The 22,027-nt window shown below is 49.4% G+C and overlaps 2 protein-coding genes across 4 annotated transcripts; one reads left to right on the forward strand and one right to left on the reverse strand.

Annotated features, from left to right (window-relative positions):
* Positions 1 to 10,265, reverse strand: PPT1 (palmitoyl-protein thioesterase 1). The gene is made up of 9 exons (XM_034754271.1): positions 10,131 to 10,265; positions 7,465 to 7,574; positions 5,840 to 5,967; positions 5,309 to 5,379; positions 4,128 to 4,230; positions 3,933 to 4,023; positions 3,099 to 3,197; positions 2,090 to 2,161; positions 1 to 605 (listed from the first exon to the last, which is right to left on the reverse strand). Exons 1-9 carry the CDS (start codon positions 10,240 to 10,242, stop codon positions 483 to 485), a joined length of 909 nt encoding a protein of 302 aa, XP_034610162.1. The 5' UTR covers positions 10,243 to 10,265; the 3' UTR covers positions 1 to 482.
* A 1,119-nt stretch (positions 10,266 to 11,384) lies between these two features.
* Positions 11,385 to 22,021, forward strand: LOC117868379 (sodium-dependent phosphate transport protein 3-like). Of its 3 annotated transcripts, none has more exons than XM_034754272.1 (12): positions 11,407 to 12,023; positions 13,352 to 13,509; positions 14,563 to 14,768; positions 15,120 to 15,353; positions 15,633 to 15,720; positions 16,435 to 16,521; positions 17,400 to 17,518; positions 18,914 to 19,075; positions 19,437 to 19,569; positions 19,657 to 19,804; positions 20,242 to 20,332; positions 20,877 to 22,021. In XM_034754272.1, the coding sequence occupies exons 1-12, from the start codon at positions 11,902 to 11,904 to the stop codon at positions 21,006 to 21,008; spliced, it is 1,680 nt and encodes a 559-aa protein (XP_034610163.1). In that variant the 5' UTR covers positions 11,407 to 11,901; the 3' UTR covers positions 21,009 to 22,021. The 3 variants fall into 3 exon arrangements, with proteins under 3 accessions (XP_034610165.1, XP_034610163.1, XP_034610164.1); XM_034754273.1 differs by having other exon boundaries at positions 11,937 to 12,023; positions 13,404 to 13,509; XM_034754274.1 differs by lacking the exons at positions 17,400 to 17,518; positions 18,914 to 19,075; positions 19,437 to 19,569; ... (1 more) ...; positions 20,242 to 20,332; positions 20,877 to 22,021 and adding an exon at positions 16,731 to 17,386 and having other exon boundaries at positions 11,385 to 12,023.
* The last annotated feature ends 6 nt before the right edge of the window (positions 22,022 to 22,027 follow it).

A 22,027-nucleotide genomic window follows, 5' to 3' on the forward strand; every position in this document is an offset into this window, starting at 1 on the left:
CACATCCCAAACCCCTCATCCCCAGCTCTGTTGGGTCACAGGCATCGACAGTTTTCTTCAACTGGGTCGCCAGAAAAGAAGTTTGAAAACCACTGAACTATGCTCCAGCAAGTGACTGGTGCAGTTACATTAGCTTCTTTGAAAACCATACAAAACTTGCTAACACAGAAACCAAGTCTGGGTTGGGACCATATGCTACACCATAATAGCATATTAAATTTAAACCATGCCACTTCTAATGCACTCTGACAACAACCAGCAGACTTAGTATGCCCTTAAGTACTTGGTTAGCCCTCGTACCATGCGGCAGCAGGTTTGTATGGGGGACGTGCTGTTACGCAGTAAGTGGCAGCTTAGTTTGTTAGCTACAGCAATTGGATCCAAGCTAGAACTCCTAACAGGGTGACTTCCTCTGCCTTGTAGCAGGAGCTTGGTCTGAAGGAAGTCGCCTTCTCTTGTCAGGCTGCTGCCACACATCGACTTCAGTGTAGGAAGGGGATGATGTTTGTATAAAACCACTCTTCAGAAAAGCGAAGGTGATCTGCTGCCACGGACAGGAATACCAGCTTTCCTGCCTTGTCCATCTGCTGCAGCCCCAGCTGATCCTACAAGAGAAGACCAGCATGAAAGTAGGCTACCAGAGATGCTTAAATAATTTTCCAAAGCACCTTAGTCCCATTGACTTTCATGGGGACTTAGGTGGTAGTTTGCAGTGTTGTAGTGGATCCCACCGTATCTTCCATTAGGATCTACTCTTTACTATTTTCTCACTTCCGGGCATTGATTATTTACAAGAGTTCCCCTTGTCTCTTTCTGGAATTCAAGTGCTGTCCCTGGCCCCCCATCATCCTTGCCAAGCAGGGGAGCCCTTTACTAGAGTCTGCAATAGAGCAGACCAATGTTTTGTTGAGAATAGGTGTGGGTCAGTTACAACAGCCCTTGGAGTTCAGGCTGTATGGAACTAGCTCTTTCCTTTGCGTGGGGGAATTACACGGCATAATGCAACTGCCCTGCTAGGAAAATGGGGCATGGTCTGCTGTGAGAAGCATGAGCTTTCAATAGCTTCTTTAAAAAGAAGGGAAGTGTATAAGTGCAAAGAAAGCTGGACTAGAATGGGCCCCAGGAACCAGGTCTTCCCTGCCTCAAAACTACCTGCTAGGCTGAGGATGCAGTGCCATTTTATCAAGGGCTCTCACAACGTTCCCTGCATCCTGTTGGGAAGGCCATGGGCCAAGTTCATGGGTTGCTGCAGTGAAGCATTCATTCATTTCCCTCACTTAAAGGATCTCACACCCAAAGGGAGAGGCAACCCAGCTGGCCAACGTGTGCATGAGGCTGTAATCAGCTGGTAGTGTGTGTGCCACTTTTAGATCGGTTTTTAACTTCCATGGAGTGACTCCTGATTTAGAGCAGTGTAAACAAGATCAGCATGAAGCACATATTGGTAGCCTAGCCGTTTTAAGCTGGTGTAGGCTGAAGAAATTGTGCAAGCCATACCAAGTGAAATATGAATACCAGGGACGCTCTAAAATAAATAAATAAACCCTCATCTGGTGCTACCTGGCTTGTTCCAAAGGCCTAATTTTGCTCCGTAGAAGTACTTTTCAGCTAAGTTATCTCCAGCAGAGACTGGAGGAGAAAGTCTAGGTCAGGGTGCTGGTCTATAATTCAGAAGACCAGAGTTCAATTCCCTGCTCTGACACATTTCTGTGGGACCCTGAGGTTCCTCAGTTCCCTATCTATTCAATGGGGGAAACAGTACTTGGGAGGATAAGCGCATCTTTCTTGTGCTTAATCAGCAGATCCAGCCTTTTCCTTTCATGGGAACTAAGTTCAGATACAAAATGCGATCTCTTATGAGAGAGAGAGAGAAGCTAGATGGTGGAACCCTGCCAAGAGCTTAAGCTACTTACAGTGGAGACATAGGGTTGCCAACCCTCCATGATTATCCTGGAGTTTCCAGGAATTAAAGATTAATTTTTAATTAAAGACGAGATGTGATGTGATGAAACCTCCAGAAATATGTCCAACCAAAATTGGCAACCATATGGAGACAGGAGATTCTTCCATAGAAGATCCAGCTTTTTACCTTTGTGTACAGCGAGGTCTCCTGCAGGGGGATGGTCTCCTTGGCTTGCCCACTTCTGTAATATCCAAACCACTATAGAATTAAAACAAGGAGACAACAGAGCTGTTGTAGAAATGAGCTTATTCTGCATCTCACCACTGAGGCCTATTGCTGGACAGAATGTTCCTCTGACTGAGGAAGAGATGGAGCTCCTTGCCCCTACTTGAATCCAGCAATGACTTCTTCAGATTGAATAAACCCCAGAGAGCCCTGCTATCAAAGGGCAGGACAGAAACTTTAACATCTGAAGAACCCTTGATTTACAAAACCAGTTAAAGTTTGAGGGCCAATACAGTCCTTACCTAGCATCTCCTAGATAACAGCAACTCTTTAGAGCATGAAATGCTCATCCTTAGGCTTATACTGCCAACATAAATGATCAGGTACTGTATATTCCAACACCACCACCTTGTGTCTGACCCCTAAACGAACACTATTCTTTCAGAGTCATGGTAGGGTGAAGTTAAAGGTACTAGAACAAGGTTCACTGCAACCCACATCTGTGCTTAATCTGATACAAGACAGTCTTAATCTAGACCATGATGTATTTGAGCAACTCTCCTCCCAACATAATTATCCAAGGCCGTTATTGCCAGTCAGGTTGTCTGATCTCCACAGAGTGGTTCTAACAGATCTGGATCATCACAGGGACTTTTTGGTGCAAGGATCCTGTCTGAAGAATTTCTCTCCCTGAGGATGTCTGCCAGAGACCTTCTATAGCCACCTACAAGGTTTGGAGCATCTTGACCACACTGAGACCATTTTCCTGTCCCTTTTCTGATTTTCTTTTGCCCAATTTATTTGTGAAACTGGCTGGCCCTACATTAGTGGATCCATTTTTGGTTACTGCATCCTGGATTTGTATTAAAAGTTGGGCACCATTCATAAAACTAGACAATGACAAAGACATTTAGCAAGTGAAAGCTCCTGTCTCACTGCCTTATCCCAAGCACTTGGAGGAGTTGCTCACCTCTGAGGCTGGAGGGTCTACCATAGAGTCATTGAGAAATTTCACCATCACAAACTTTTTCAAAGCCATCAAGTTTTTCTTGTAGGTCTCGTTGATACCCTGGGAAAGATGTCAGAACAAAAATGATAGAATCTTGTCAGAAATAAGGCAGTCTGGAATCTCACTGAGATGGGGGCAGCCACAAACTTTGTCAAACAGATGACACGCTTGTCACACATTGAAGCTGGGCTGTTGCTCTCAGCATGCCAGGCTCCTGACCCAGCCACGGCAGTGCCTGCCTTCCTCCCCGTCAGGGAACGGACAGCCCATGAGCTCAGCTTGGGCTAGGGCTAGTCAGGGCACATGCACAAGACAACGCTAGGAATGCGTGACTGGGAATCTGGAATCCCCACATTCTAATCCCAGCACTGACACCAACTTCTTATGATGATGTCACTTATCCCATTTCACAGATGGGGAACCCACCCACCCCCACCTCACAGGGAGTTTGTGGGGATTAACTGGTTACTTCAATCTTCTTTGAAAATGGAGAGCTATACAAATCTTGATTCTGATTACACAGAAGAAGGCAGTCACCACTCTGCTGCCATGCTGTGGAGCAGCTATTGTACAGAGAGCCACAAGCAAAAACATCTGCAAGAGCACTGGGAACTGTACCAGACACGCCGGGACGAAGGGTGCTACCTTTTGGCCATCCCTACACCACAAGGGAAAGAACCACTAAAGAGTTAAACCTCAAAGACCCCAGCCATGAAAACAACGAAGGGAAGAAAATCTCAGCCATCCCAAATAACAAGCCAGGCTCAGAGCTCTGAGCATGGCATCTGCCCTTACCTTCTCCTGATTGATGTCAGCCAGGAAGATGCTGTTTTTCCGGTACTCATCTTCCTTCACGGGGTCATGCCAGTATTCTGCCTGCACTAGGCTGGATGAGAGAGAGAATAAAGCTCACACTGGAAACACACAGGCCAAAGGAGCATCTCACCTCAGCCTTTGCAGTCTGCATGGTCCCCCGCCGAACATACTCACCGCTCCTGAATCACCTTCGTGTAGACGCCAAGGTCCAGCATCTTTCGGAGCCAGTCACAGATGCGGGACTTCTCCCCGGGACAGCGTGGAAAGCCAAACACACCTGGGGCAGCAAGTTGTGCATCTCTAGTCAATGGTCAGCACTGAAAGCCACTGAATTGCAACCACAAAGAAGAACCACCTCCTCCTGACACAGCAACTGGAATTACTCCAAGGAATCCAGCTGTCTCTAATCCTATAATCCCATTACAGACAGACAGCCCCCAAGGCACTATTACATGGAGAGAACTCAATGTTCTTTAGCTGACCAGCAGAGGGTATCATTATGGAGAAGATGGTCATACAGATAAATGGAAAGGCCTCCTAGCTCTTTAGTGATCTGAAGCCACACTATTGTTCCTGGCAGCATATTGGGCAGAATGCACTAAACAGAGACTCACGCCATGGGGCTGCCACCAGTTCCCTTGGGAGATTATTCCTGTCTTGGAGCTCTCAGTGGCAGAAGTTTTCCTTGGTATTTAGCCATTTTCCTGTCTTGAATTTCATCCCCTTATCACTCATTTTACCTCCCTGAGCCACCCTGAATAATAATTCTCCCTCTGTGGAGTTTAATACTTCAAATGCTGATAGCTTCAGGTCCCTGTCACCCAATCACTATTTGGCCAATCTCAATAAATTTAGTTTTGTGGGAGCTCCTACACCAGATCAGGCTATTGCTCTCTGCAGTCCAGTATCTGCTCCAACAATAGCCAATCGACAATGCTTAGATGGTAGAAGGGAGCTACCTGGCTAATTGGATAGTCACATACATTGGGAAGATTCCTTCCTGACCCCTGAAGTGGCCAGTTTGCATCCTGAAGAATGACATTTGTCTGTCCCTATTTTAGCTTGGAACCACTTTAATAGATTTGCTGACAGATGTTAATCCTAACTCAAGATCAGCCCAGAACACAACAAGCACTCGCCTAGTGATCAGATCCATTCAGGAGACAAGGCAAAAATATCCAGTTATTTTATTTCAACTGAAAGTAGGTCAAAAAGAGGCTTTCTGTGGGGGGGCTTTTGGGGGCAGGGGAAGAGGGGTTGTTTTATCCTATCAGCAGCTCCCCCTCCATTCACTACATGCAGGTTTAGGAAGCAGGGATGACACAGAGGACTCTAGAAACCAAAGAGGGAGTTACCTTGGTGCTGTCCCCCAATGGAAATCAAATTGAACATTGGAGGAGAAGGACATCTCTGTGCCACCGCCCTCCTGGGGAAAAGAGAGAGGGTTTAGCTTCCCCCTCCTATACAGATGCTGAGCTGTTTGTATATAGCACTTTAAATAACCATATTCAAGCTCTGCCTGCGACCAGCTTTAAATGAGTTACTTAGGGACTTTTGAAATGTTATCCAAAGTCCCATCAAGGGGACTTACGTGCTTTTGAAAATATTACCCTTAACGGCCCTGTGCCTCGGTTTCCCCATCTGAAGAAATCGTATCTGTGTTACAAAGGTGTTGTGAAGGTTAGTTTGTAATTGTACAGTTCTTAGAAAGCCTCATACGAATAAAGCATTTTAAAATAAATGTATCCTCGTGCCCAGAGAACACTTATTTACATTTTATTTTGAACCCTGTGGGAAGGTGTTGGGGAGAGAGGGAGATTCCCACCTGAACTTCTGTAACCTAAAACATGTGCCCAAAAATAAATTAAATCCAACTGTAAACTTACAGGAACTGGCCTCCCTGGGAGAATCCCATAGAATTGTAGCCTCCTTGCAAGCGAGGGTCCTTAGCGAGTTTGTCACAAACCAGCATCACTTGTTTGTTCACATTCATGAAGTAGCTGTTCTCCATATCCTGGGGAATAAGCCAGAGAAACAGATGGGCAAATTATCTTTGCAATGGGCTAATAGGTGAATTTTAATCTTCTTGTTCTTCATAGGGACTAAGATTTCTCCTTAAATTCCATGAGTTATAGGTAGGCCCCAATTTTATGAGACTCCCTTTGTGAACTCCCAGCCCAACCGTAAGTTGTCATATTTCCCCTGCCTTTATTAAAGTTTGGATCCGCCCTGGACTTCCACAAAGCCAAGGTTTACCTGCACCCTCTATGAATCCAGGTAACAAGACATGTCACCCATTATTGTGATAGCTATTACTAGAACTACACTCTAATACATAGCTAGTAATATAAGCCTCTTGGCCATATATAGCACAGTCAACAATACAGGTGCAGGAGCCAGGCTATATCTTTGTTACACTAGTAAAACACAATATAAAAATGAGAGTTTAAATAAAAACATGCGCTTAGCTTAATAAATAGGAAGGGACAAATATCTCCCTTAAAAAGCATGGGACCTCATCACATAGCTAATAGCTGTAGAGCAGGGGTGGGCAAACTTTTTGGCCCAAGGGCCACATCTGGGTATAGAAATTGTATGGCGGGTCTCACAAAATTGGGGCTAGGGTGCAGGAGGGGGTGAGGGCTCTGGCAGGGGGTGTGGGCTCTGGGCTGGGGCCAGAAATGAGGAGTTCAAGGTGTGGGAGGGGGCTCGGGGCAGGGGGTGTAGGGGGCGAGGGCTCTGGCTGGGAGTGTAGGCTCTGGGCTGGGGCTGGTGGGGTTTGGGGTGCAGGAGAGTGCTCCAGGCTGGGACCGAGGGGTTTGGAGGGCAGGAGGGGGATCAGGGTTGGGGCATGGAGGGGTGGCTCGGGGGTGCAGGCTGCTCCCGGAAGCAATAGTATGTCCCCCGTCCGGCTCTTACACAGAGGCATGGCCAGGCGGCTCTGCTGCGCATTGCCCTGTCCGCAGGTGCTGCCTCTGCAGCTCCCATTGGCCACGGTTCCCGGCCAATGGGAACTGCAGGGGCAGCATGGGGCGCGGAGTCCCCTGGCTGCCCCATGCATAGGAGTTGGAGGGGGCACATGCCGCTGCTTCTAGGAGCCACGCAGAGTGGCCCCAACCCTGCTCCCCAGCTGGAGCGGGACAAGCCCCAGACCCCACTCCCCAGCGGGAGCTCAAGGGTCTGGATGCGGCCCGCAGTTTGCCCACCCCTGCTGTAGAGGTTTCAAAACACTAATCAGTGGGTTTGGGTATGAATCCAATTTGAATCAGGGATTTGTCACATCCCTAGTTTTCTTCAACATGTGATTAACTAGACTTAGTCAGTTTCTCCAAGACAAAGATGTTTGATACAGTAAAAAGGTAATAGTGAAAGCTCTGTCTGTGTCTTTATGGATCTACGTCAAAAGGAGAGACTGTACATTATTTACAGCACCTTTAAGAGTGCACAGTGATCACGAACCAGAAATACTCAATGAAAACAGAAGCTTTACATAGGATAACTGTGACTTTACCTCTACCACGTTGTTTCCAATCTGTAGCGACAGAACGTAAATTCCTGGTATTTTATTTTCCACTATTTTTTTAATGTATCCTAAGCTTCCAGGGTTACAGCAGCTGTCTCCTGCAAAAAGGATAAGGGAAATTTTCATCAAACATCATAAAACCATCGCACACTTGATGGCTGAGGTGCTGAATACCAAACTTCCAACCTCACCAGGGAAAGCAGCCTGCATTTTGTCAAGTGTCAAAGCAGCAAATTTTCACGCTCATTGCACAAAGCCTCCTCTGTAAATGAACCATTTGAATGCACTTCCTGGTTCCAGCCCATGGTGGCCTCCTTTCACTTTCTTGCTAATAAGGTCATGACATTGATTTAGACTATCAAAATATTAAAGCCAGCATGGACGCTGAATTCTCACCCAGCCTTCCAAGCCTTTCCCTTATTCCCATCCTTATGGATGCTTTCCATTTTGACTGAACTACCATTTGAATACAAAACAGTCTATACACGATGCTACAGAGGTTCAGTACCCTGCTCCCACAGGAATATCTTATTTGTGGTATCTTTGGCCCAGACACTTCCAGAGGCATAGTCTAGTGGTGCACGCTGAGGCCTGGGAGCTAGGAACTCCTACATATGAATTGAGTGTGGCAGAATTTAATTTTTGTATATATAATTTTGACCAATGTCATTGTTTATTTTTAAGATTTTTTTAGATCTTTAGTCATTTAAATGACAGGTTTCAGAGTAGCAGCCGTGTTAGTCTGTATCCGCAAAAAGAACCGGAGTACTTGTGGCACCTTAGAGACTAACAAATTTATTAGAGCATAAGCTTTCGTGGACTACAGCCCACTTCTTCGGCTGTAGTCCACGAAAGCTTATGCTCTAATAAATTTGTTAGTCTCTAAGGTGCCACAAGTACTCCGGTTCTTTTTGCGGATACAGACTAACACGGCTGCTACTCTGAAACCTGTCATTTAAATGACTAAAGATCTAAAAAAATCTTAAAAATAAACAATGACATTGGTCAAAATTATATANGGCTGTAGTCCACGAAAGCTTATGCTCTAATAAATTTGTTAGTCTCTAAGGTGCCACAAGTACTCCGGTTCTTTTTGAGTCATTTAAATGTTCACAGTTGTGCAAAATTAGGGGGGGGGAGACAACTGGAGACGGTCAATCAGTTAATGACAGACATTGAGATTCCGAAATTAAAGCTTTATAACCATTAAAACCAAGTGTCAACATGTCAAAATATACCAGATAAATACCCTTAAATCTCTAACAAGTTCCAAAGCAGCATTTTTCTTACTTTGTCTATCTGTAAATTTTAGTTCTCATTTATGGAAATATTTTTTCGTCAGTTTTTGTGCATACAGTGAAATGGGTGTCTACCAACACTGACCAACACAAATCTAATCCTTCCAAACCTAATTTCTGTCCAGGCTCTTATATTGCCTTTCTTTAAGGCCTTGAGCAAGGCTCTCGGTGTCCAAGTCTCCCTGTAAACAGGGCTAATATCTAGACAAGGATGTTGTGAGGATTACTTACTGTTTGTAAAAGCAATAAGCATTATTACTATTATTAGGTTGAACTATCCTTTACAATGCTTATCATCTCAGGTAATAAGAAAAAATGCAGGCAACATGATCAAATGGAGAGGGCACTGGACTGGGAGTCTGGATTCCCCAGCTCTACCAGAGACCTGCCTCAGTTTTGCCATCTGAAAAGTGGGGATAATGATATTTGTAAACAAGCTATCAAGGTGTTTATTTAAAATCCTGCCAGTGCTACAAAACATAACCACGTTAAAACTGGTTTGTGAAACTGCAGGCAAAAAAAAAGCACATGACTGGATCACAACCATGTTTAAATGTGATACATAATGTAGACAGGGCCTAAAATCGAAGATAACTGAGTAGGGAACTCTCCCAAAGGGTGCTGGGCATCAGAGTAGTTCAACTCTTTAGAAGTCACCTTGATCCTTCATTCGCAGTCCAACTTCCCACACATCTATCACTACTTCGCTTTCTTCCATCCCCCATTTCACAAGGAAAGGGTGTTGCCTGCACTGTGGTATCACCCTCCTGGCAGTTAAATGAGAATCATGTGATGAATGTGGGTTGTTTTTTATTCCAGACAATCTGAAAAGTGGCCAAAAGTGAAGTCACTAGGACAGAGAGCACAGCTGCTTGTTTGGACCTGTGCGCACACTGGCTAATAACCTGCTTTCCACCCTCCCCATGTAAGATCCCAAGATCTCTCAAGGCAAGCACGCTCTGCACACAGGCACCGTCTCTAAACCAGCAGCTGGGATTAGGGAAGTGAGAGATCCAGCAGGGAAGTAGTAAAAAAGCACCGCGGAGAACTACAAAGGCTGCACTGCACAGGAGGCTCGTAGTGCACGGAAACACCGCTTCCGCCCCCAGCTTCCTCTTTGGGGGCGGGGAGGGGGAATAAGAGCGGGGAGGCTGGTCAGACAAGGGCCCCCAGGCCCTCCCTTTGCAGTCCTGGGGTGAGAGCATCAGCCTGACCCCCCCACCCCTGCAGCCCTTGGCGGGGCAGCAACAGACCTATAACCCGCCCTCAGCCCTGCAGCGCCCCCTTCCCAACCCGCCCCCCACTGCACCGGGGGGGGTAGCACCAGCCTTGCGGCGGCCTCTCCCCAGCACTCACCCATCCCGTGCCACATGACCAGGGGCACCGGGACCGCGCGCTGCCCCGAGCAGCGCCCGCCGACCAGCAGCCAGGTGAGCAGCGCCACCGGCACCAGCCTGAGCGTCGCCATCTTGGATTGTCACATGACCCGGCAGCAGGTGGGCGGGGCTCTGGGGCCGGGAGTGGGCGGGGCAGCTGGGAGGAGGCTGGTTGTGGAGGGGCGCCCTGGACTTAGGGGCTGCAGGGGATCATGGGAGGAAAGGGGAGCTGATGGAGCCAGGAGGGGATGGAGCTGCAGGGGTGTGGGGCAGCAATGGGGGTCAGAGGGTGATAGATCCATGGGGAGAGGGGGCTGCAAGGGGTCACAGGGGTTGATGGGGCAGTGGGAGCCAGTGGGGTGATAGAGCCGTGGGGAGAGGGGGCTGCAGAAGTCACCGGGGATAATGAGGGGAGATAGAGCCATGAGGGGATGGAGCTGCAGGGGTGATGGGGCAGCAGTGGGAGTCAGAGGGTGATAGAGCCATGGGAGGACGGGGCTGCAGAAGTCACTGGGGATAATGAGGTGAGATAGAGCCATGAGGGGATGGAGCTGCAGGGGTGGTGGGGCAGCAGTGGGAGTCAGAGGGTGATAGCGCCATGGGGAGAGGGGGCTGCAGAGGTCATGGGAGGAAAGGGGAGATGATGGAGCCATTGGGGAGGGGCTGCAGGGATGGAGGGGCAATGGGGGTCAGAGGGTGATAGAGCCGTGGGGAGAGGGGGCTGCAGAAGTAACCGGGGATGATGAGGGGAGATGATGGAGCCATGGGAAGAGGGAGCTGCAGTGACCATGGGGGCAGGGGCTGTCCTCCGTGTGATTTGACAGCAAGATAAGGGAAAGTGCCTTTTGATTTCAGAGTGATGTATCACCAGGAGAAGAGAGGCAGGCCAGTACCAGGGTGAATAGACACATACCCACACCCCCGAGACTGTTCAGCCCCTGCCCAAGGGAGGGCACATACAGATGAGTAAAAAGGCAGCTGAGGGATTGCTGGGATTCCAGCCCTAATGCAGACCAGGCCCCTCGTCCCATTGCATGTCCCTGCCCAACCCCAACGCTATCTCCACTTCTGTAAGAGCCTGAATCCCCTATTGCGTTAGACTTATGTTTATTAAAACTGCCTCTCCCCGGCTGCCAGTGCCCTGCAAACCCATTAGAAACATGCTAGCAGCCAGTCATCTGCAAGAGGGAGCTTCTTGTGCATCATAAGTTGGGTGATTGACAGGGTTCCAATCAGCTACCCTGTACAAATATACTAGCAGCCCTGGGGTTGCTCAAGTGTCACTGAGAGCAACATGTGGCCAGCAGAGTCCCTGCTAGTCATCACACTAAGTAGCTATGACTGAATACATGCAGTTCTAATGAAGAAGGTCCCATTTTCACATAGTCTGTTTTCACACTTAAAGGCTACTTATATGTGTGTGTAGATAGGAAGAGTTCTAGGAGAACCCAAGACTGGCCAACAAATTTAGCTCTAAAGTACCACAATGGTAGGCAGAGACCGCCTCCCTCTGTGGCCTTGGGCATATCACTTAATTTCTCCTCCACTAAATCTGGGCTAATAGGTACCCCATAGGGCTGTTCCTGGTCTTAACTAATGGTGGCGAAACATTGTTTCATCATCATTGTTTTTAGTCATCCATCTCCAATTTACTAACAGTTTAAATCTAAAATGATTTTAAAAACCAGGTGTCAGTGGCCTACTAAGGAGTTAAATAGCACAGCTGGTGTTTGCCAAACTTATTTTGTCACATGGCTTGCCTCTCACGTGACTCACTCTTTGTTCCCAATCTGAATTCGTGGCATCCCTGCAGGAATGAGTTCCCACACCCTATATTGAAAAACAAGAGGAGGTTTCTGCTTCTGCTTCATCTGTGAGTTGATTGTTTGGATTTGATTGCTAGAGAAGTTGCAGTTAATTCAGAAAATCAGGGCCAATCTGCTTCACTTTGGGGTGGGGGGAAGCTGCCCAGTTATGTAGTTGTAGGTGGAATTTTAGTCTGGGAGAGTTCTCTCTTTGTCACGGCAATTCTCCGCTCCTAGCACATCTTACTTATCTACAGGGATCCTAGTTTTCCCTGATTAAAAAAACCAAAATTCTCTGATAAAAAACCATAAAAATCCATGTTTTCCCGCTATTAAAATGAAATACTGAACTTTAGCTTCCCTAACCACAATATATATATATAGGTATCAGTTGAACGCAATGTTTTATTGATATATTTACAATATTTTAGCTGACAAATTGAGCCTTGCTGCCCAGGGCTGACAGCCGGAGTCCTGCCCACTCTCCTGATTATCCAACTTTCTGATTACCCGATTTGGCCCCAGGCTCAATTAGATCTAGAGTGACCAGATGTCCCGATTTTATAGGGACAGTCCCGATATTTGAGTTTTTTTCTTATATAGGCTCCTATTACCCCCCAACCCCGTCCTGATTTTTCACACTTGCTGTCTGGACACCCTAATCAGATCAGATAATCGGGGTTCCCACTCTATATGTTTTTATTTTTTCACAAAATGTAAAAGCTAAAGATTCTCTGTTAAAACACACATTCCATGTCTTTTTCTGCGGCAAATGGATTTCTAGGATCCCTGCTTATTGGGGGGAGGGATAGCTCAGGCTTGTGAGTTCAATCCTTGAGGGGGCCATTTAGGGATCTGGGACAAAAATCTGTCTGGGGATTGGCCCTGCTTTGAGCAGGGGGTTGGACTAGATACCTCCTGAGGTCCCTTCCAACCCTGACATTCTATGATTCTATCTCTATGTGTCAAAGAATGTTTCGGCTTGGCAGCTGCCCTCTGGAACAAGCGTTAGTTTACAGTATACAGAGTGAGGGTAGATTGTGGGTGCAGGGGGAGGCTATTCTCTGAGCAGTGAGGAATATCTGCAGTAAGGAATAGCATCCAGCCATGGTGAAAATAGGGCTCTCTATCCCACTGGGAGGCTGTGACGATCAAAGGCAAAAATAGGAAGGACCACACAAGACCAGGCCTAGAAGTTGATTTATATCGTTGTAAATCACATTGTTCTTAAAATGTGTCCCGTCTGCACTAGATGGGTAGTATTCATATTCCGCAATCCTGCAGCGGTCCCACGATGGGGCTTATTGCATTGTAGGAAGAACTGCAGGAGGTCGGTAGCGAGGAGATGGTCCCCGTGCCTTTGGTTCACTCATGTCTAAGACTCTTCATGTTTCAGAAGTTGTGGAGACGCTCCCGGGAGGAGGACTAGATGTCAGCTTTGCTTACAGGAGAGAATGCAGCAAAGCGCTGAGAACGCCGAGGCAGAGGCCTGCCCAGAGTCAGATCAGGAAGATGCTTCCCCTCTGCTCAACCAACAGTTATCATTTGGGAAAGGTAAATCTACTCGAGGGTAATGAGAGGTGTGATGTAGTGCTCTGAACATGGGACTGGGACCCAGGAACTTCCGAGTTCTAATTCTGGCTCTGACTCTTGGGCAAGTCACATCCCCTCTCTGTGCCTCAGTTTCCCCCCCTGTATAATGGGGATGGTAAAGCTCAGCACCCTCCCAAGGGGCTTGTGAGGATTAATCAGTGCTGGTAAAGTGAATTATTAGTGTGGGAGGGAACCCTCTCCTGAAAGGACACAGTCCCCTCTGTGCTCAGGAATGTGTGTGCTCCCTCCTGAACTGCTCTTGGGTTTCTTCAGGAGCTGGGTAGATAAAGTAGGGATGCCAGATCAGTGCCAAATGGAAAAGAGGATGGCTGGGACTTGGACCAGTTCTCAGCACTGACCCTGAAGTAATTCTCTACTTCAACAAGAGTCCTGGCCCTGACCTGGCTGGCCTGCTCTGGAGACAGCAAAGGGGAAATTCTCTCCCACCTCACTGGGTGGGGGATGTGTGTGTAATGATGCTGGGTGACTGCAGAGTGAGGTTTCAGGAGGTTTGGTCTGGCCAGAGATGCCCTGGGGTAAAGCTGTGTGGGCAGTGGGGTCTGGACGGCCCTGTCCAAGGTGTAAGACTCTGAGGAGAATGGTTTGTGGTTGAAATAAGAAGACTGTTGGTGCTACCTGGAGACATAGGTGCAGGAAGTAGGGGTGCCCAGATTTTGCTCTGCTGCTGGCCCGGGGTCCTGCTTGGCCACCAGCCCCAGGGTCCCGGCTGCTGGCCCCCACCCACCCTTAGCTGTGGCCCCAGCCTTCGCCGCCTTACCCTTGTCCGTGTCCCCGCCTCCCAGAGCCACAGCCCTGCTCCCGGCCCCAGCTCTAGGGGGCGGTGAGGGTGCGGACAGGCGTAAGAGGGGTGCAGCTCAGCACCCCCACTCCAAAAACTGTTCCAGCGCCACTGCCTGGAGATCCCTCGCAGCCAGGGGTGAGGGGGGCACCTCCAGGGTTAGTCTGCAGCCTACCTGACCATCTCTGGCTTGTTCTGGTTGTTCTCCACCCCAGGCCTCTGCTCAGCTCGCTACAGCCTGGCTCTCATCCTGCACTTCTCCCTCTTCATGGTGTATTCACTCCGGGTCAATCTCAGTATCGCCATCGTAGCCATGACGAACGGCACCAACCCGGGCAGCCTGCCCAATAACTCCACGGACGTGTGTCCCAATCGCTCCCACGCTCAGCCCAATGACTCCCACCGAGAATTCGCCCAAGAAGTAAGTGTAAAGGCCGGGCCAGATCCTTTCACCAGCAACTTGGCTCTACCCCTTGGCTTTGCACTGTGGACCAACTCGGCAGCAATGAGGTGCTGTTCAGAGAGGAGCTTTGGGGCTGTATCCACTGCACGCGTGTTTAAACGAAGGAGCCAGTGTAATTAGGAGAGCGCCGGTCACCTGACTGGTGACAGGTCTGTGCATACAAGCCACTTGCCCCTTCCTGGAGGAGTCCAGGCCTGTGAGAATGGTTCTCCCTTGGGCTGGGTTTTAAAGCTGCTGCAGTGTCCCCTCAAGGGACAGTCCTCGGTTTTGTCTCCCCCGTTTGATGCAAGCAAGTTCTGTCTCCTCCAGGCCCCCGTGTACGACTGGAGCGCTAAGACCCAGGGCGTCATCCTCAGTGCCTTCTTCTACGGCTACCTCTTCACCCAGCTCCTCGGCGGATACTGGTCGGGAATGTTCGGAGGGAAGCTAGTGTTGGGCTACGGGCTGCTCTCTACCTCGGCTCTCACCCTTCTCGTGCCGCTGGCAGCTAGCCTGGGAGCACCGTACCTCATTGGGCTGCAGGCACTGCTGGGCATGGCAGAGGTAGGGCCTTCCCTTTCGAGCTCTTGACTCTCAGCGGCTTGTGGGTTTATGTGTGCAGCCCCCTCTGTATGCATGGCATTGCAGAAGAAGTTAACAAGTCAGGATTCTGCCCCAAAGAGCGTACAAGCAAGGGATGATGACAAACTGAAGTGGGGGGAAGGGTGGAGTAAGGGTCATAGCAGTGAAAGATCATGAGGTCTGCCAATGCTTTCCCCAGGTATCACTCCCAGAGCTCCCGCTCCCCTCTGTGCTCACGCACTCCTGTGTTTTCCTTGGCAGGGAGTGATATTTCCAGCCCAATACACGCTTTGGGCAAAATGGGCTCCCCCCTTGGAACGCAGCAGGCTCATGAACCTCGCTGAAGCTGGTAAGAGAAAGGGACTCTTTGCTGCCAAACCAACTTTCCCTGTAGTCCCAGCCCCCCGCCCTCCTGTGTAAAGACGAGCTCTCTTGATGCTGCCTTTTCTTCCGCCACACTCCAGACAAGCAGCTCCACTTACAAGTTGCAGAAACCTTCAGATTCTAGACCAAAGGTCCTTCATGAAGAAATGTTGGCTGCACATCCCTCTCTACTGCTATTTCTCCCTTTCCTACACAATATTCCACTCTCCTCATCCTTTATCTCCTCCTCCTTTATCCCCTCTACCTTCTCCTCCACCCTGTCTTCTCAGTTCTGGATTACATAAGAACAGCCGTACTGGGTCAGACCAAAGGTCCATCTAGCCCAGTCCTGTCTACTGACAGTGGCCAGTGCCAGGTGCCCCAGAGGGAGTGAACCTAACAGGTAATGATCAAATGATCTCTCTCCTGCCATCCATCTCCACCCTCTGACAAACAGAGGCTAGGGACACCATTCCTTACCCAGCCTGGCTAGTAGCCATTAATGGACTTAACCTCCATGAATTTATCCAGGTCTCTTTTAAACCCTGTTATAGCCCTAGCCTTCACAAGCCTAGGCTTGATAGGGCAGGAAGAGTTACTATAGGATGGTGTGGGGTAAGCACTGGGAAGCCCAGGTCATGTTCTGTGGCCACCACTGTATCACACCCTCGCTGTGAACTCCTCTTCATCTGCTCCTTAGGATGCACTTTTGGGACCTTCATCACCTTCCCTGCAGCTGGGATCATCTGCCAGTACCTGGGGTGGCCTTACATCTTCTTCATCTTCGGTGAGTAGCTGTGGTTTCCACTGTAGCAGATTCACTGGCAAGTTAAGCCACACAAGAGCGAAGCGTCTGAAGGTTTTCTCGTTGCCTCGATGTGAGGAGTCAGGGCTCTCAATCCAGTTGCTAATATAGAAATGTCCCCCTTCAGAGAGACCACCATCGCGATCGGCATCTCCAGCCAGAAGGGCTGGACTTCCCTCTTTTTCCTTCAGCTCATGATGGAGGTCCGTTGGCTTGTGTTGCTGCTGCCCAAGTTGTGTCTACTCTGTGGATGAGAGCTCTCAGGGCTGTTGGGCTGGCACCTTTCATTTTAAAGTATAAGAGTATAGGCATCAATAAGGTACAGAATGTGTTAGTCGGCAGAGCCCCTCCAGCTGCCTTGAACAGGAAGGAATGTTCCACCACCTCAGTCTCTCTGTCTATGGCATTTGCAATACACCATCATATTGAGGGGTCTGTGACTGGGCAGATTTCCCACTCCCCCCCTCCACACAGCCCACACACACATAAAGGGACAGTGCCCCAAATTCTCCCCCGTCCAGCACTTCCTTCCTTCTCACACTAAGGAAAGCCAGACATGAACCACAGCCTGAGCTGTTTGGTGTTAAGGCAAAAACTCCTGCCTCAACTACCTAATTCCTCCTTCCCCCAAGGGGGGGACAAACCCTTTTATACTGTGGATTGGCACTAACGGGCCCCACCTGGTCTGTCTGCCAGCATGAGTCAGCAGAACAAACCTGCCCCTCCCTTCAAGACCCTCACACCTGACAGTCTGTCACAGAGCTGCAGTGTCTTGCCTGCCCATCTCTGTTGGTATCTACCCACCTGTGCTGCCGTAAGATCCGAGACAGGAGCCATTGAACTGTTCCCCTTCTCCATAGGTGGCATTGGCTGCGTTTGGTGTGTGTTCTGGTTCCTTCTCGTTTATGAAGATCCTTCATGTCACCCTCGTATTAGTGCTGGCGAGAAGGAGTACATTGTGTCATCACTGGCTAATCAGGTTCTTTGAAAGCCTTTTTACTCTGACCTAGTTTTCCCCGTATTCCCACCTGTGAAAGTAGAATGAATTATATTGTAAAAATAGAATGGATTAAAGAAATGCTGTATATACCTTTAAGCAGAAATAAGGAATGCTGAATACAGGTGTCAGGAAAAGGAACATTAAGGCATAAACAATGCGTCCACTTAAGCTAACGGTGAAACATCAGCCGGAGATCTGTAAAAGTTAGTAAGAAAATTGAATATGTATGTCTAGCCTCGGGTAAACTTGTTAGTTCTGCTTTCTTAGGACTCACAGTTGTCACACCTTTGAACAGAGCTTGGGACAATGAGACCTTCTCCAAGTGAGCCCGTCTTCAGGGTTCCACTGGGTGTGTTATTTACAGAGCAGTGCAAACGTCTGTGGCAGAAGAAGGCCCTGTCCCAAGGAGCTTACAGATTAGTTCAGACATAGATATAGAGGATACATCAGAGAAGAGATCAATGGGAAGGGGCTAAAGTCAGGGCCAGGGAGGAGACCGGCCTGCCTGTGGTTCATGAAATGTGTATTTTAAGGAGGAATTTGTCGTAGCCAAAGGAGGTCTCTTGGCATATGAACTGGGGGAGGCAGCTCCATGTGATGGGAGACTGGAAGCCATATGGGAGGAGATGAAGCTTGGGAGAACCAGAGGGAGTAGTGGGAGGAGTCAGAGGCAATGGGAGATGTAGGCCGGGGCTGGATTGTGCGGGAAGTCTGAGGTGAGGGCAAGGAGCTTAAATTTGAGGCAGAGGGGTCTGAGGAGGAGGGTGATGCTAAGAACTGTAGGAGAAGAAGGTTCCCTAAGCTGTGGTGTTTTGGACTGAGTGCTGGAGTGTGCACAGGTGAGCTGAGAGATGCCCAAGGCACGGATAGAGCATCAGCTGCAGGGATGAAGAAGGAAGGTTGCATCCTTGAGGAAAAGGCACAAGGATTTATCAGGGCTGGATGTGAGGGGAGAAGAGGGCAGAGAGGGTCAAGGGAGCCACAGGATGAGTTGGATCACGGACCATCACAGGAGGGGAATGGACCTAAGAGGAAGGACGAGAAGTTTTGATATATTGAGCAAAATTCAGCCCTGACATTAGCCTGTACAACTCTACCGACTGCACCTGGAGCCTAGCGCTCTGACGTGAGCTCGGCCTGTTGGATTTGAGGTGTCTGTGGCAGGTCTGGGAAATGTCAGATGTGAGACTGCACAACTGGGAGAGTTGAGGGGTTACAGGGGGATCCAGGAGTCAACACAGAGCAGGCAGCTAAAACTCTGGGAGGAGGTGGTGAGGCCAGGGAGAGACTAGACCACCTGCCTATGGGACATTGACAGAGCCAGGAGGAGGAGGAGCCTGCAAAAGGGGTACTAACTGGTGCCTTTCCTTCAAGGGCAGCTCTCACGGACGCTCCCTTCCACTCCTGGCCATGATGAAATCACTGCCTCTTTGGGCCATCGCAGTCGCCTATTTCTGCAATGACTGGCTGTTCTACACGCTGCTGACGTCAATGCCAACGTACATGAGTGACGTGCTCCACTTTGACATCAGAGAGGTGAGCTCTGCCGTGGTGCCCCATCACTCACCACCGGGCCGCTCTGTCTCCTGAATGGGGCCATCCAGAGGGATAAAAGTTGATGCTAACCAATTCCGGAAGGCCTGTTAAACCTCAGGCTTCAGGGCTTAGGCCAGTTTCTGACTACTAGGGGTGGGGAGGTTTCTTTCACCTTCCTCCAAAGCAGCCGGTTGATGCTAGCCGCTGTCAGAGACAGGATACGGGGCTAGATGAACCTCAGGTCCAATCCAGTCTGGCAGTCCCTACGGTCCCTCTGAGCACATCCAGCCAGATCTGGTGGTGGTGGGGTCCCTCTCGCTGCTCTGTGCAGAATGGCAAGTATCTTACCTTCTCTCTACAGAATGGGCTTCTCTCTGCACTTCCTTATGTTGGGAACTGGCTGGGTACCATCGTGTCGGGGCTGCTGGCAGACTTCCTCCTGTCCAAGCACATGTTCAGCACAGCAACGGTTCGGAAGCTCTTCTCGGTGCTGGGTAAGGACAGGTGCCTCCTGCCTCCAGGTTCTTTCAACAAACCTTCGCCCGGTCAGCCACATAACCCACGTCCCCTTCTCTCCCTAGGGATGTTGCTCCCAGCCATCTCCCTGGTGGCCGTGTCCTACGTCGGCTGCGATTACACGGCAGCTGTGGTCTTTCTGACATTGTCCATGACAGTAATCAGCATGTGTGGGGCTGGCTTCAACATTAACCAGATCGACATTGCTCCCAGGTGAGACCACCAGGCCTTCCTCCTATCTCCTGCTCCGATTGGCTCCAGGGCCCAACATGTTGGCCCATATCATGTCCATCACCCCAGCCCTCAACTACTTCAGCTGCCTTTTGCTACTTCTCTCCTGGATCTTCTGCAGCTGGTGGCATCTGAAGCCAGACAGGCAAAACCAAGGCACAGCAGCGCAGGCTCAGAGCCAATGATAGCAGTGGGTAAAGGCTCTTACTGTCCGTCGAGAGGGCAGGCAGGGACCAAGCTGCGGAGCCACTGCTAGCTGGTGGACTCTGTTACGTGTATAACAAGTTTATTCCGGTGGCACTTGCTCTCTTTGAAGCTCTCCAGGAGGTTGGGGGAGAGGGAATTGAAACCTAATTTTCTCTCTTCTTGCAAGTCCCTCTTTGCCTTGCTCAGGAAATTTTCCCTTCCCTTCTCCCCAGATACGCTGGGTTTCTGCTGGGAGTCACAAACACCTTCGGAACGGTCTCAGGAATAATTGCTCCCACTGCAGTTGGGTTCCTCACCAGCCAGGTAATTCAGGGCTTCTCTGGATGTCCGTATTGGAGCTCTTTCTCCTAACACCAAAATAGGCAGAAAAGAAAGTGGAGTTGAATACAGCAGATTGGCCCAAGAATGGTTTCTTTGCACTGAATCAAAACATAGCCCTGCCTAAGCTCTTGAAACCCACGTGTGCTAGGCAGCATCCACATTGCCAAATGTGTCCAACAAGTACCTAAGTCATGGAGAAGAAGCTCTTATGATCCAAGAAGTAGGGACTCCTCCCGACATGGGCTTCCAACCTGGATCTACTTACAGCTGGCAGGGGGCAGGGAGACTGCTGGAGAATGGGACAATAGGGACAGCTTGGTCCCAGTGATGACAGAGCCGCTTGAGTTCAGCGTAGCAAGCAAGGAATTCCCAATCAGAATCTGAGGAGTTAAATCTACAGCTAGACAGGGAACTGGTATAGCAAGTCTTTAGCTGAATGAAAGCTGGGGTTCAAGTCCCAGATGCTCTCCTGTGGCGATAAGAGGGAATGGAGATACTAATTACCCCTTGTTTGGTACCCCCCCAGGACCTCCTGACTGGCTGGAGGAATGTCTTCTTCGTGTCAGCGGCCCTAAATCTCTTTGGCCTGCTGTTCTATGTAACCTTTGGCAGTGGAACTATCCAGGACTGGGCTAGAGAGGATACTGCTCTCCAATGAAATGCCAAGGCATGCTGCCAGGAGAAGAATATGTAACCAAGGCAGGAGTTGGAAAACACCCAAGTGAACATAGATTAGTCAAGAAATCCCACTTCTCGTTCCAGCCAGTTATTTGGATACCCAAATAACATGAGCCATTTGTTTTCCCAACCGGCACACCCAACTCTTGAATCTGTGCCCTTTTCTCACATCCTTCCTCAGCCTTCGCTTGACCCAAAGCACCACTGAAATGCATGTGTGTGCGCAATAGATTTGGGAGGTAGTGTGTCCTAGTGGATAAATCAGTTTGCAGCTCAGACCTGGGTTCTGTTCCCAGCTCTGCCTCTGGCCTGCTGAGTGACCTTGGGGAAGTTACTGTCCCTCTCTGGCCAGGTTAATAGGGAATGTACAGAAGTGAGGTATTTTAGAGTGTGACTAGCCATAATGGGCCATCCAGCGGAAGAGGTGGAGTCGAGGAGCATTCATGTATTAAATTGGATGGTCCTCTGCAATCTAGCAGGCCCTGCCTAAGGACATTAAGCACTACTGGAATAACAGCTGCTAGGTCCTTGTTCAGTGATTATACCAGCTGATCTGTAATAGCTACAAGTGGTTGTAGCAGGAGGAATGCCCCTTTAATGGCTCGGAGATGGGGGGCAAGTCAGCCCTCTTCAGTTAGCCCTGCTACACCTGTGCCAGGTGTGGGAGGGACTTAGAAGGACGAAGCCTAGCAGCTGAGGTCTGGAACTGACTGAGGCCTGCCAGAGGCCCTTGGCTGGAAGGTGGACCAGGAGCTGGGGTTAGACTGGCTGTTGCTGCTGGGACCCCACCTATAAAGAGCCAAAGGTTCTTTTGATGTTGTTTTTGGATGAGGCCAAAGGGGCCTGGTAGGAAGGCCAGGTCACATCTACAACAGGAGAAGGCCAAAGACCTTGTGGGGAAATCAAGGCAAAGTGGCTGTGATGCCCCACTACCTCAGGAGGGGAGCTCTGCAATGGTGAGTCTTGTCCAGGGGACTCTTACGTGAGCCTATCTTCTGC

Source organism: Trachemys scripta, chromosome 20, assembly GCF_013100865.1.
Source record: "Trachemys scripta elegans isolate TJP31775 chromosome 20, CAS_Tse_1.0, whole genome shotgun sequence".
Lineage (NCBI taxonomy): Eukaryota > Metazoa > Chordata > Testudines > Emydidae > Trachemys > Trachemys scripta.

What these genes read in the sequence shown, in the direction of transcription:
- PPT1 (XM_034754271.1), bottom strand. Translation starts at nt 10,242, where the DNA reads ATGGCGACGCTCAGGCTGGTGCCGGTGGCGCTGCTCACCTGGCTGCTG. An exon ending in CATTGGGGGACAGCACCAAG is followed by an intron (nt 4,231 to 5,308) that starts GTAACTCCCTCT and finishes TTGCTGCCCCAG; the next exon opens with GTGTGTTTGGCTTTCCACGC. An exon ending in TAGACCCTCCAGCCTCAGAG is followed by an intron (nt 2,162 to 3,098) that starts GTGAGCAACTCC and finishes TTAATTCTATAG; the next exon opens with TGGTTTGGATATTACAGAAG.
- LOC117868379 (XM_034754272.1), top strand. Translation starts at nt 11,902, where the DNA reads ATGGCTTGCCTCTCACGTGACTCACTCTTTGTTCCCAATCTGAATTCG. An exon ending in CATGAACCTCGCTGAAGCTG is followed by an intron (nt 15,721 to 16,434) that starts GTAAGAGAAAGG and finishes TCTGCTCCTTAG; the next exon opens with GATGCACTTTTGGGACCTTC. An exon ending in TTACATCTTCTTCATCTTCG is followed by an intron (nt 16,522 to 17,399) that starts GTGAGTAGCTGT and finishes CCTTCTCCATAG; the next exon opens with GTGGCATTGGCTGCGTTTGG.